The sequence below is a fragment of the Lycium barbarum genome, chromosome 7 (assembly GCF_019175385.1).
Source record: "Lycium barbarum isolate Lr01 chromosome 7, ASM1917538v2, whole genome shotgun sequence".
Taxonomy (NCBI): Eukaryota; Viridiplantae; Streptophyta; class Magnoliopsida; order Solanales; family Solanaceae; genus Lycium; species Lycium barbarum.
This window is the reverse complement of record NC_083343.1, coordinates 109,325,405-109,338,948: the sequence shown is the minus strand read 5'-3', so window position 1 is coordinate 109,338,948 and position 13,544 is coordinate 109,325,405. Positions and strand designations below refer to the sequence as shown.

Below are 13,544 nucleotides of genomic sequence, written 5' to 3'. Positions count from 1 at the left end.
TTATTTATTTTGTTAGAGTTTTTTTTTATAGTAAAATTCAGGAAGAAATGGCAAAAAAAGAAGGAGAAATAGATAAATACTAATGCTTGCTTTTGAGGTACGTCACATCAACGGGCTCATGTCCCTGCATTAGTGTCATTATCTACGCATAAAACATTAGATGGAAAACGTATTAAGTGAACACATTGAAGATTAATCAAATTGCACAAATGGATGACAAAATAGCCAAATATCCAAAATTTATTACTACAATCAACCTAAATCAAGGAAAATAAATAATATAAGATATGGAGATATATTTGTTAAGTTCCAATAGCAGGTGATATTTTCAGTTTTTTCTTGTTCGCTATTTTTGTTTTAACATGAGTCATATATTCCACCATTAGGAGTTAGGACGAACAGTGTGAAAGCCAAGTGAGAAGGGAAAACAATGTACAGGAGGAAAAAGTTACAGTGGAATTCCATGTTCGAATAAATTGTTGATCCGATGACACTCGGAGAAGGATCGGAAAAACCAATATAAGGTCTGCGGGTAAAATATAGAAATAGAATTTAATATAGGAATACATGAAGGCAAATATAAACCTAACATGAAGCTTTAATTTGTACATACCTTCAGATCTTTCTGATGCCTTTCCCCCATGCTGGTTTCTTCTTTGCCTTCAATCAAACAAAAGAATTGAAGTTTTTGTTTCACAGTGTTGGAATTTCATCTTCATCACCAAACTCTCCATTACCCACAGAATTTGAAAGAGAAAATGAAGAATAAGGGTCTGGTTGATGATTTCAAGGTCCCGCCTAATTTTGGGGACAATACACGCAGCAAAAATAAAATGGATGAAAAGGGACACCTGTCACAAAAACAAAAATAGGATTAGATAACAGCTGTACAGTGTTTATTTATTTTCATATGTTTTAGTCACATTGTATAGAGAATATTTTTGTACAGATGACAGTGAGTGATAGGTTAGGTTTTTACAAGTTTGTTAGGATAGATGTTTTTCTTGTGTATAAATACGTGCACAGTGCATTATGAAATACCAGAGAAAAATTTTCAAATCCTTCTTTATTGTCTTATTTCCATCATGGTATCAGAGCAGGGATAAACATCCTGCTCCTTTACAGTTTTTCTCTTTACTGTTTTCATCACAGTTTTATTTTTTGCAATTCCTGCTATTTTGTTCTTCATTTTTTTTGCTTAAACACTTTTGATTCTTAATCTATCATGGCTATTGAATCAACTGAAGCATCTAAGGAGGTTGGATCCAAAGTAATGGATTCCAGTCACCTTTATTATCTTCATTCATCAGATTTTCCTGGTATGAATTTGGTGAATTTCACTTTTGATGGCAAAGGGTATGGAGGTTGGCATAAGTCAGTTCTCATTGCTCTATCAAACAAAAATAAGACTGGTTTTATTGATGGCACATGCAAAGAACCTGCTATTGATTCCACAAATCATAAATTGTGGAGCAGGTGTAATGACATGGTCTTATCTTGGCTTTTAAACTCACTCTCTAAATAAATTTCTGATAGTGTTATATACTCAAAAACTGCTAAAGCTCTATGGACAGACCTGGAAGATAGGTTTGGTTAATCAAATGGGGCTAAATTATACCATCTTCAAAAGGAACTAAGTGATTTCGTTCAAGTGTCTAATGACATTGCAACATATTTTACCAAATTGAAAAAACTTTGGGATGAACTAGACACCCTTAATGCTAATGTGAACTGTGGGTGTAACTGTACTTGTGGAGGAAAGGAAAAACTGACTAAGTCTATACAAGATGAAAGACTTATGCATTTTCTGATAGGCCTAAATGACTCATATGCATCAGTTAGAGGAAATATGCTGATAATCTCACCTTTGCCTAATGTGAATGTAGCCTACTCTATTTTGATTCAGGATGAAAAACAAAGAGAGGTTTACATAAATCAACAACCCCCTGGTGAATCCTCTTCTTTTTTAGCAATAAACCAACCTAAATACACATCCTATGACTAAACTACTCAAAAACACTCTTACTAAGATCAGTATAACTAGAAATATGGAAATTATGAGCAAAGGGGAAAAGGAAAGTTTGATGCAAGGAAGAATAACCTAGTTTGCTCAAACTGCAAGAAACCTGGTCATAGCATAGAAAGTGTTATAGGATTGTGGGTTTTCCTGCAAATTTCAAATTCACAAAAACAAAGAGGAATCAGGCAATGACACATAATGCAATTCTTACTGAAGAGAAACACAGTGAATATAGAGGAAACAATCAGCAGTTTTCACAAGAACAGGTCAGTCAATTGATTCATCTTTTGAAACAGGTTAAGGTTGGTCAATCAGGACCTCAATAGAGGTTGCTGCTAAAAGTGTGGTGTGCTCTAGTATATCTAATCCTCTACATCATATCCTATCTTGTTTTACTCACCTTAAGTTCAGTTCCTGGATTATTGACTTAGGGGCAACCCAACACATGACTTTTGACATTTCAATCTTTTTAAATCTAACTCCTTTCCTCACTCCTTTAAGTGTTAATCTACCAAATTCACAAAAAGTAATTGTCACTCACAAGGGAAGTGTTCAAGTATTGCTAGATCTCATTCTAGAAAATGTGCTTTTAGTTCCTGATTTCAATTATAACCTCCTATCTGTTAACAGACTTTGTCACCAATTTAAATGTTATCTAATGTTTTCTTCCACAAATTGTGTTTTTCAGGCCCTTTCGATGAAGAGGCCTTAGGTTCTTGGTGAATGACATGGAGGTCTCTATTTACTCATCTCTGCCAGCACTAGGTCCAGCAGTCAACAACATAGTCTTCTTAGTTTTCCACCTTTCAAGAAGAATGTTGTTGTTCTTTTTTCTAATTCTATTTTTCCAGTTTCTAAGAAAGATGTTGTTCTACCTTTTTCAAATTCTGTAGTAGCTAAGAAAGTTGATGTAACTCTGTGGCTCAAGAGATTGGGCCACTTACCATATTCATCAATGAAAAATATCAAGTCTATTTCCTCTACTGTTCATTGTCATTCTGATTTTCCTTGTGATGTTTGTCCATTAGCAAGGCAAACAAGATTACTATTTCCATTAAATCCAAGTCTATTTTTGAACTTATTCACATTGACACATAGGGACCCTACAAAACAACAACTTATGATGGTTTTAAATATTTCTTGACCATTGTAGATGATTATAGTAGAGGACCTTGGACTTTTCTATTGACAACCAAAAGCAATGCATTCTTCATTCTTAAAACTTTCCTTAAAATGGTAGAAAGACAGTTCAACACTAAAGTTAAGATTATCAGATCTGATAATGCCCTAGAATTAGGAAGCAGTAATACTACTTCTGATTTCCTTAAAAGTCTAGGAATTTTGCATCAAACCTCTTGTGTAGGAACCCCATAACAAAATGGGATAGTTGAAAGGAAACATAGACACCTACTTGAAACTTGTAGGGCCTTAATGTATCAATCAAATGTTCCGATTTATTTTTGGGGAGATTGTCTTCTTACTGCTACAAATCTAATAAACAGATTTCCTTCTAGTGTCCTTAATTTCAAAACTCCCTATGAAATTTTGCACAATCAATTACCTTCCTATGAGTTTCTAAGAACTTTTGGCTGTTTATGTTATGTCTCAACTCTTCCAAATCATAGAGGCAAGCTAGAACCTAGAGCAATTAAAGGGATTTTTCTTGGTTATCCTACTGGAAAAAAGGGTTATAAAGTCATGGATCTTACCACTAAGAATTTTTTTTTTCTAGAAATGTTATCTTTCATGAACACATATTCCCCTTCTCCACTCATCCAGCTCCTCCTCCTATATTTCCTACACCTGATCAACCATCAGACCATGTCTCAGAGTACTCCTCAGAGTTCTCCTATCCTGAAATCTTTCCTGATTCATCTCCTACTTCTACTACTCTTCCACCATAAATGTTAGAATCTAGCACTATTATTCAGTCCTCTCCTTCACCTATATTTGATCCAAACAGTGCAACTTTATCCACTTCTCCACCTGCTATAGGATCAATTTCTTCTCCTCCTTGTATTCCTCCACCAACACAAAGCACCATCTCTACAACTAAGTCAGGCAGACAAATTCAAAGACCATCCTATCTTAGTGACTATTTTTGCAATGTAGTCTTCCTCACCAATCTCACTTCTTCTTATTTTATCCCAGCTGTACATCCTAAGGTCCTACCTTTCTCTGCCCTTCTTATCACTAATCCTCAACTCCATTTCTACAATCACAGAACCATCTAGTTATAATCAGGCAGCACTACACCCTGGTTGGCAGCAAGCAATGTCAATTGAATTTGAAGCCTTGATTGCAAACAAAACTTGGGATATCATGGAATTACCTAAGGGTCACAAAGCTTTAGCATGCAAATGGGTTTACAAAGTCAAAAATAGATCAGATGGTAGTTTAGAGAGACTCAAGGCAAGGCTTGTGATAAGAGGAGACACATAAAGGGAATGCATTTATTATAATGAAACTTTTTCTCCGGTTGTTAAAATGACAACAATTAGAGTTTTGTTTGCTGTTGTTGTTAAGAGGGATTGGCCTATTTACCAACTAGATGTAAACAATGCATTTCTTCATGGTGAATTGCTTGAAGAAGTTTACATGAAGTTTCCCCCTGGAATGCAACCTTCTAATCCTAATCTGGTTTGTAGACTAAGAAAATCCCTATATGGCCTCAAACAGGCATCAAGGCAATGGTATTCAAGATTGACAGCAGCTTTAAATTTCAAAGGGTATGTTTCTTCTTTAAATGATTATTCTTTATTCTATAAACAGGACAGGGATTTCATCTCCTTAGTTGCAGTGTACGTTGATGACATACTTTTGACTGGCAATAATCCCACTGAATTGGCTACACTTAAACAATTTTTGGATACTGAGTTTAAAGTTAAGGATTTAGGGGAAGTTCACTTCTTTTTGGGTATGGAAGTAATTCGTGAACAACAAGGATAATTCTGTACTAAAAGAAGTTTACCTTGGAATTTTTGGAAGAATTTGATTCTCAGGCTTCTGCTACAGTCCATTCTCCTCTAGATCCAACTCACAAGCTTAAATCTGATGAAGGTGATTTTTCTTCTTGATGCCACAATTTATAGACAACTGTTGGGGAAACTGAATTTCCTAACTCACACGCGACCAGATCTCTCGTTTGCAGTTCATCACCTCAGTCAGTTTATGTCCAAACCCCATCTTCCTCATTTCTTGGCAGGTTTGTGGGTCATCAAGTGTCTTAAACTTGCACCAAGCCAAGGGCTCCTTTTCTCTAGTTCATCTTCACTCGATTTATTGGCATTTTGCGATTCAGACTGGGGTTCTTGCCCCAATTCTCGTCGATCTGTAAGCGGCTACTACATCACTCTTGGGGGTTCGCCTATTAGTTGGAAATCGAAGAAACAGTCATCGATTTCTTTATCCTCCGCTGAAGCGAAGTATCAATCTATGCGCCGTGTGGTTGGAGAACTCACCTGGTTGGTGAGATTACTTGCTGATTTATCCGTTTCACCTTTGTTGCCAGTTCCGGTGCATTCTGACAGTCAATCGGCGATCCATATAGCGAAGAATCCCGTTTTTTCACGAGAGAACCAAACACGTCGAGTTAGATTGCCATTTTGTTCGCCAACAGTACATCTCTGGGTTGATTTCACTATCTTTTGTTCCATCTTCATCTCAGCTCGCCGATATCTTCACAAAACCGTTGATCGGACCTTCACATTTTTTGGTTCTTCGCAAGTTAGGCGTCGCACAGCTCCCTTCCATCTTGAGGGGAGGGGGGTGTTGGAATTTCATCTTTATCACCAAACTCTCCATTGATTTGTTACCCACAGAATTTGAAAGAGAAAATGAAAAATAAGGGTCTGGTTGATGATTTCAAGGTCCCGCCTAATTTTGGGGACAACACACGTGGCAAAAATAAAATGGATGAAAAGGGACACCTGTCACAAAAACAAAAATAGGATTAGATAACAGTTGTACAGTGTTTATTTATTTTCATACGTTTTAGTCACATTGTATAGAGAATATTTTTGTACAGATGACAATGAATGATAGGTTAGGTTTTTACAAGTTTGTTAGGATAGATGCTTTTCTTGTGTATAAATACGTGCACAGTGCATTATGAAATATCAGAGAAAATTTTCCAAATCCTTCTTTATTGTCTTATTTCCATCACACAAGGGTATTGGGTTGAATCATGGACGTGTTTGATTGTTGAGTTATGTTCTGATTTTATTTAGGGGTTAATTCGGACACTGTAACTGAAGCGGTGAGGATTTGATTTGAAACGGGTTGTAAAAAAGATTTTGAAGACGCTGCGTTTCATATTTGATGAAGTTGTAACTGAACACTAACTCTTTTTTTTTTTTTGGGATATAATAACTGAGTTTATTATGTTGAAAATAAAGGATAAAGCCCAAAAATTTGACAAAATAGATAAATCTGTTTCCTCATCAATGAAAGGTGCCACGTGGCGGGGCTTGTGGCCTGCTTTATATTATTATATAGATATATACATATTTTTATTTTAGTATTCAAAGATATGTGGCTTTTTTTTTAATAAATGTGGTGTTTGGGCAACTTTGCGTGCACAACTATTAATTCCATGAGTACTATGCTTGTTACCTTCCATCAGCATAAGTACCGAATAACTCTATCCATCAAACTTTGACAAATAGTAAAAAATCACATAGTAATTTTTTTGTTTTGTTTTTTGCCTCAACTGAAATTTGAACCTGAAAACTCATGATTTACGACTCAGTATTGACTACTAGGCCAACCCATCAGTGTTATATTTCTAATTACTATACAACTTTCACTATTTGGATGACTAAAATTCCTTAAGCTATTTATATTTTAAACTTTGATGTGATATTTATTTCATAATAAATTAGCTTCCAATTATATGCTTTAATTAAACATAGCTTCTAAAAAGGTCATAAATGTATAAGCAATTCTAAGCGGGAGCTTATGATGGCGGCTTATTTAAGAAAAAATAAGAGAAAATAGCTACAGTGCACCCTAACGTTTGACCCGTTTAATTATTACGCACTCAATCTTTACGGGCGACCTGTTACCCCCCTGAATAATTTTAAAGTAAATTAATTTCACCCTAGATGGTGAGATGGTACAGAGAATGTAGTTCACTCTCTCATCTTTGAGAGATGAGAGAGTGAGAAGCAAATAAAAATATTAAATATTACTTTTCAATATTTCTACTTTTTGTCTTTTCTTATGATTTTCCTTTTTTGCTTTATCCTTTGTCCCTTTCTTCTTCCTTGTTACACACACTTCCCCTCACCGGAAGTATGCAATTTTCGGCGATTTTTTTTTTGGGTCTTTCGTTCCCCTTCGAGTTTCACAACTTCCAAACTAATTTTCAGTAATCACAAATTAATTTATAGAAAAAACAAGATGAGAAAATGACACATCAAGAGACCAAATTAGTAATTTCATTCCATTACAAACTAATTCAAAACCCAAATCAAGAAAAACTGAAAGAAGAGGTGATTTTTGAGCATTAGTCATGCTCTATAGTCCAAAAAATCAACTTCGATCTTTGATCTTACAAAACCCAATTTTGAAAGCGCAAATTTGAAAACTGAATGGAAACCCAATTTTCATTCCACTACAAATCAATTCAAAACCCAATTTTGCTATGCTCAACTTCGATCCTTCAATTTTCCCTTTGAATTGATTTTTTGGACTATAGAGCATGGAAAAATTGAAAGATCGAAGAAGTTGGAATAGTTGAATGAGATCCTTGGTGAAGATAAAGGGAAATAAAAAATCAAAGGTTGTTTAGTGCTCAAGATAAATAGAAAAGTTAATTTCTTTGACCAAGTCTTTTAATGGTAATTTTTGGTGTGGTGGGTGGTGGAAGAAGATAGTGCCGCGTAAGGTGCGTGTATTTCGCGACTCAAATAAAGATCTGGTGGTAGCGTTTCAGGGGGATAATAATTCCGTTTAAAAAATAGTCAAGGGGTAATAGGTCATCCGTAAAGATTGGATGCGTCATAATTAATCCGACTAAACATTGAGGGGGCATTTGACGATTTTCTCAAAAAATAACATGTGATTGCATTTCTTTTCGGAAGAGAAAATATGTAATTGATTATGATGTTAGTGCCGCTGACGATTTTCTCAAAAAATAACATGTGATTGCATTTCTTTTCGGAAGAGAAAATATGTGATTGATTATGATGTTAGTGCTGCAGTCAATTCTTCTACAAATTGAACAATATTGCTAGGAATTCCAACAAGTTGCGATCATTCCACATTCTATCCTGTTAAGTCTTGACCTCAGAAAATCTCAAAGGAACAATAAAAAGAAAAAAAAAGTGAAGGAATTGTATTTTCTCCTTTTCAAGTTGAAAAGCTTTTAAAATATAGTACTAACAATTTTGAGGACTTCTTTTGTGAAGATTGTTCTCAAAAGCTGCAATTAATAGAAAAAAACAAGCCAAAATGACAACTCAAATTTCTTGAATAAGTTAAGTACATACTATAACAAATAAAAGGTACATCAGTGCACACCATTAACAATGAACTGTGATTTTTTAATAAATCTGATATTCGAAATCCTCTAGCTCTGCTAATCCAAATTTCTATCGTAAAAGTGTACTGTGGGAGTTTTTTTAGTGCTCCATACCAAAGAGAACTTCATTCCTATAACGAGAACAACAAATCAAGGTTGAAAAAACCTTTACCATTCCACCAAAACCCTGATATAGGATAGTTGTATAATCCTGATATTTCAAATTTAAATTTTATATTCTTGTAAGTTACTATGTTTTAGATAAAAAGGATGTTAAACAGATATAAATTTTTCAAGGTAGAAATTAATGATAGATTATTACCGAGTCCAAGTCCAAGGGTGGAAAAAACTTTACCATCCCACCACAACCCTGATATAGAGCCTGCTTGGATGGGCTTAAAAAAAAACAGCTTATAAGCTAAAAAAAATAAGTTGGGGTAGTCCAACTTATTTTTTTTTGCTTATAAGCTGTTTTCAGCTTATAAGATGCTTTAGATAAGCTAAGTCAAACGGGTCCAATTAATTTTTTGGGCTTATTTTAAGCACAAAATGACTTTAAGCTGGCCAGTCAAATACTCAAAAAAGCTGAAAACAGCTTATAGGCAACTCATAAGCCAATCCAAACGGGCTCATACTTGTCTCTTGTAATTTCTAGTTTTTTTCACCCCTATTTCTACTTGGATTATTTGAACTCAAATTTCTTCAAATTAACAAACAAAAAAATATACATCAACACACACATCACTAACAATGTGTTATCTGTCACGAAATTCACTGAGTCAACTAATTAGGATTTCTTGAAAGCCTATTATGGAGGTTTTAGTACTCCCTACCAAAAATAATAAAATCATTTCAAAACTGGTCCCCCAAACCCCAATTTAACAGCGGAGGAACCTTTACAACTCCACCACAACCTTGATAGATGGTGGTTGTGATTTTTCTTTGTCTCTTGTAATTCCCATGTTTTTCTTTTAATTTTAAATTTTAACTTGGATTATCTCAATTCTTTCCTCAAAGTCCTATGCAAATGAGTATCCGTGTAAATAGTAGCAGACTTTAGTTGATTCTTATGCATGTGGCCAAGTCTCTTTTCTCTTGCATTTCCTTTGTCATCTTGATCACTTATTATGCGATCCTTATTTTGTTTCTCAACTTTTTCTTCGGTCCCCTTTGTCTTCAAACCACAACTATCCAATCCACTCTGACATTCAAATGAGGGAACCACATAAACAAATGGGCCAATTGGTATATCTTTTAAGTCCAAGACAGGTTCCAAGATCTTGACCACATTGATCATGGTAGGTCTAGATTTAGGCTTCTGGCTCAAGCATTTATAAGCCAATGCAGCCACCTTTTTGGCTCCTTTGGTGGAGTACTGGCCTTCAAGTCGCGGGTCCATTATCCCGTCGAGCTTGTGTGAATCCCGGAGGAGGGGCCTGGCCCATTTCACCAAGTTTTTCTCCCTACAAGGACGATTCTTGTCAATGGCTTGTCGTCCTGTTAGTAGTTCTAACAAGACAACTCCAAAACTGTAAACATCGCTCCTAGTAGTCAAATAACCTGTTAAAAGGAAAAGAAGAAGTTAAATACTGTGTCACGTCCACACCTAAAGTTTGATGAATATTTTATATTTCTTTCGGTCACAAGTATTCCTCGTTTCGATAAATTAATTTTGTAGAACAAATAGTTAATGTTTTAGAAAAATAAGAAGCATCTACTACCTTCTTCTTCTTTTTTAAATTCATCCTTACTAGTAAAACTAAAGGAATGTTAATCAATCAAGACATTAAAATAGAAATAAAGTATATTTTAGACGAATGTTCTCAAGATTAATTAATGCAGGGTACTGTACAAAAAATTTAAAATATGGCGGATCAGATAAACACTATTAGGTGCTCAAGCAACTGCTACTTTTTATCCAAGCACTACGTGTTTTATAGGAGACTAGTTTTATCATAAAAGCAGATTGATTGATCAGCCTTTTATAATTAAAAGGAGCAACTTTAGATTAACGGCAGATGAGCACCGATGAAAATCCTAAGTTCGTTATTACCTTAGAAGACAATTTATTTATAGGAAACTAGTATTAATACAAAAATAAATCGACTGAGAACTTTTTTATGATTACAAATTCAGGGTCCGCTGCCACATTAAAAGACGTATTTATATAGACCTGAGTATGAATAAATTTACCTCTCATCATGTACTCAGGAGCAGCATAGCCATATGTACCCATAACAGGAGTTGTGACATGTGAATCACTACCTTCCGGACCATCCTTTGCTAGTCCAAAATCAGAAAGCTTAGCCGTATAATCCTGATATTTCAAATTTAAATTTTATATTCTTGTAAGATATACTATGGTTTAGTTAAAAAGGATGTTAAACAGATAGTAAATTTTCCAAGGTAGAAATTAATGATAGATTATTACCGAGTCCAAGAGGATATTAGAAGTCTTAAAGTCTCGGTAGATTACTGGTTTTTCTTCCCCATGCAGAAAAGCTAGCGCCTTTGCAGCATCAACTGCAATTTTCATTCTGGTCAGCCATGGCAAGCTACTCGAACATCCTGCGTTCGTCACAAAAAGAAAAAAAAGATGTACGTTCAGCTTAAAAAGGCCAAGTTTCTTGTTTGGTCAACTATTGGTCAAGTGTCCACGTCAAGTATTAGCAGTGCAGGTGGCAAATGGACGGGTTGTCTCAAATTTGAGCGGGTCAAAACGAATCATGAGTCAACTCGCTCAAGTTTATTTAGCCCAAAATGGATAGGGTCAAATACTAAATCACAATTCAATCATCTCCTTTTCTCCTTTTGCTTTTTGAAAAAGAAGAAGAAGTGAAAGTTAATGTATTTTTACTTAAATTATTAGTTAACTTTTTAATTTACATAATTTTCTATCTCCAAATTTGATGGGAAAAGTGAACAAAGAGCCATTTTTAGGATCTCTATTTAAAGAATAGCTGAAATTTACTACAAAGTTTTTTAAAGTTTAGCCACCTGAAAATCTACTCCAAACATACGGATTTGAAGTTGAAATCGCATGTTTAAAGTTTCCAAATTCAAATCGCCGGGTATGAAGTTCAAATTCAAACCTCTGACAGCGTAACTTTAGACGCGAAGGTCTGAATTTGAACTTTGGTTTTTGGACAAGTTATTAGAAAATGGGTTAAATTCCCCCATATAATTATAATATAATCTATTGGCAGTAAATTAAGCTTTTAATGGAGAATAAATTATCAAGAGATACATACTGCTAAATAACTGGTTCTCTAGATTGCCCCTTGCCATGTACTCGTAAACAAGAAGCCTTTGCTCATCCTCCCAGCAATGTCCAATCAACTTTACTAGATTTGGATGCCTCAATTGCCCAAGTAACACTACTTCTGTCTGAAAAAAACAAACAAGTGTTAGTTAATAATTGGATACTAGAGACAATCTTTCATAAGTGCTCAAAATTACACTGCAAAAAATATTACAGTAGGAATTAGCGACGAAATTCATCGCTAATCTGTCGCTAAATAGTTCATAGCTAACCGGAATCCATCGCTAGTCCATCGTTAAATAGGATTAGCGATGGATTTTTGTTGTTTAACGACATAAGTTGTCCATCGCTAATTTCTAGTATTTATTTTTCAATGACAAAAAGAGAACATAATATTTTTGCTCACCAGCCATTCCATGTGGCCCTGATCACCTTCCAAGTCCAGCAACTTAACAGCAACAGGTTGAGCTTCTAAACCAGGCTCAATTTTATCATCAATGAACCCCTTGTAAACAGGTCCAAACCCACCTTCTCCAAGAAAATTATAGGATGAGAAGTTACTTGTAATGACTTTGAGTTGAGCATGTGTGAAAATATGAAGGTTGGATCCAATAATGGCATTTGAAGAGAGATCACTCATAGAAAATGATGATTCTGGATCACTTATATCTGAAAGAGCTAGCCTTGAATGACCACAATTAGTACCATGTTTAATAGAAACAGTTTTTTTGTTGTTCTCTGAAGGATCAATTGCATGAACAATCTTAACTTTGAAGCAATTAGGTAAGGTAGCTTTCAAGAATCTCTTGAAAGCCATAATATTCTAGAGTTGGTGCAAATTAAATGAAAGAATGTATGTTACTCTAATTAATTTGCATACTTGGGATGAAATAAATACCAATGATGAAGATAACTAGAAGGCATATGGGTAACTATATATATACAGATATTCTGGTGAAGAAATCAGGTGTGAAAGAATTAGGAAGTCTCGAGGTCAAATAATAAAATAATTAAAACAAAAAAAGAAAAGAAAAAAAGCAAGTGAAGTGCAGCGTATGTACAACCAAGGGGAGTTTCTTATGTTGTAGATCTAAAAAGATGACGGCACTACTGTTTTCTGCTTTTCTAATTATTTTTTTTGTTGGTTGGTTGGTAATTAAGCACCCGTTAAGTCATAGATTTTGAAAATATTTAAAAAAAAAAAAAATCAAATTGACATAGAATTTTGAAAGATTTTGAAAATCTAATCTTCAAATTTCAAAGTCTGCTTCAGACCTATTTTTAGCTCAAGATATAACCATTGGCCTATCTTAACTTTTTTTTTTTTATTATTATTTTTATTAGTTTTTCGGTAACTAAGCTCTCATTTAACCATTGATTTTGGAAGCACTTTTTCACAAAAAAAAAAAAAAAAAAAATTGTCATGTAATTTTGGGAGATTTTGAAAATCCTCAAATCCCAAAATTTGCTTTGGCTCTCTTTTTGGCCCAAGATATAACCATTGACCTATTTTAAGATATCAAAACTTGCCCCAAACTTTGTATGTTATAAAAAAATTCCTCCATCTATTATGAACGAATTATAGCAGCTAGTAATTGTGTTATTAATAGTTGTTATTAAAATATCGTGTTATGATTTTAGGATAATGTATTATCTAGTTCATTATAGAAATGATAATTTTGTGCCAAACTTATTTGTATATAGAACTATGGTTTGTGATAATGATAATGAACATC

At 34.4% G+C, this 13,544-nt stretch overlaps 1 protein-coding gene across 1 annotated transcript; it reads right to left on the bottom strand.

The window, feature by feature from the left end:
• Nucleotides 1–8,578: 8,578 nt before the first annotated feature.
• LOC132603750 (probable serine/threonine-protein kinase PBL12) lies at nt 8,579–12,770 on the bottom strand. Its single transcript, XM_060316950.1, has 5 exons — nt 12,215–12,770; nt 11,798–11,933; nt 10,978–11,114; nt 10,740–10,863; nt 8,579–10,106 (listed from the first exon to the last, which is right to left on the bottom strand). Exons 1-5 carry the CDS (start codon nt 12,623–12,625, stop codon nt 9,541–9,543), a joined length of 1,374 nt encoding a protein of 457 aa, XP_060172933.1. The 5' UTR covers nt 12,626–12,770; the 3' UTR covers nt 8,579–9,540.
• Between the last annotated feature and the right edge of the window lie 774 nt (nt 12,771–13,544).

Coding starts and splice junctions, on each gene's coding strand:
- LOC132603750 (XM_060316950.1), bottom strand. CDS start 12,625: ATGGCTTTCAAGAGATTCTTGAAAGCTACCTTACCTAATTGCTTCAAA. Junction 11,115..11,797: donor AGAGAACCAGTTATTTAGCA/GTATGTATCTCT, acceptor TGACGAACGCAG/GATGTTCGAGTAGCTTGCCA. Junction 10,864..10,977: donor CTAATATCCTCTTGGACTCG/GTAATAATCTAT, acceptor TTGAAATATCAG/GATTATACGGCTAAGCTTTC.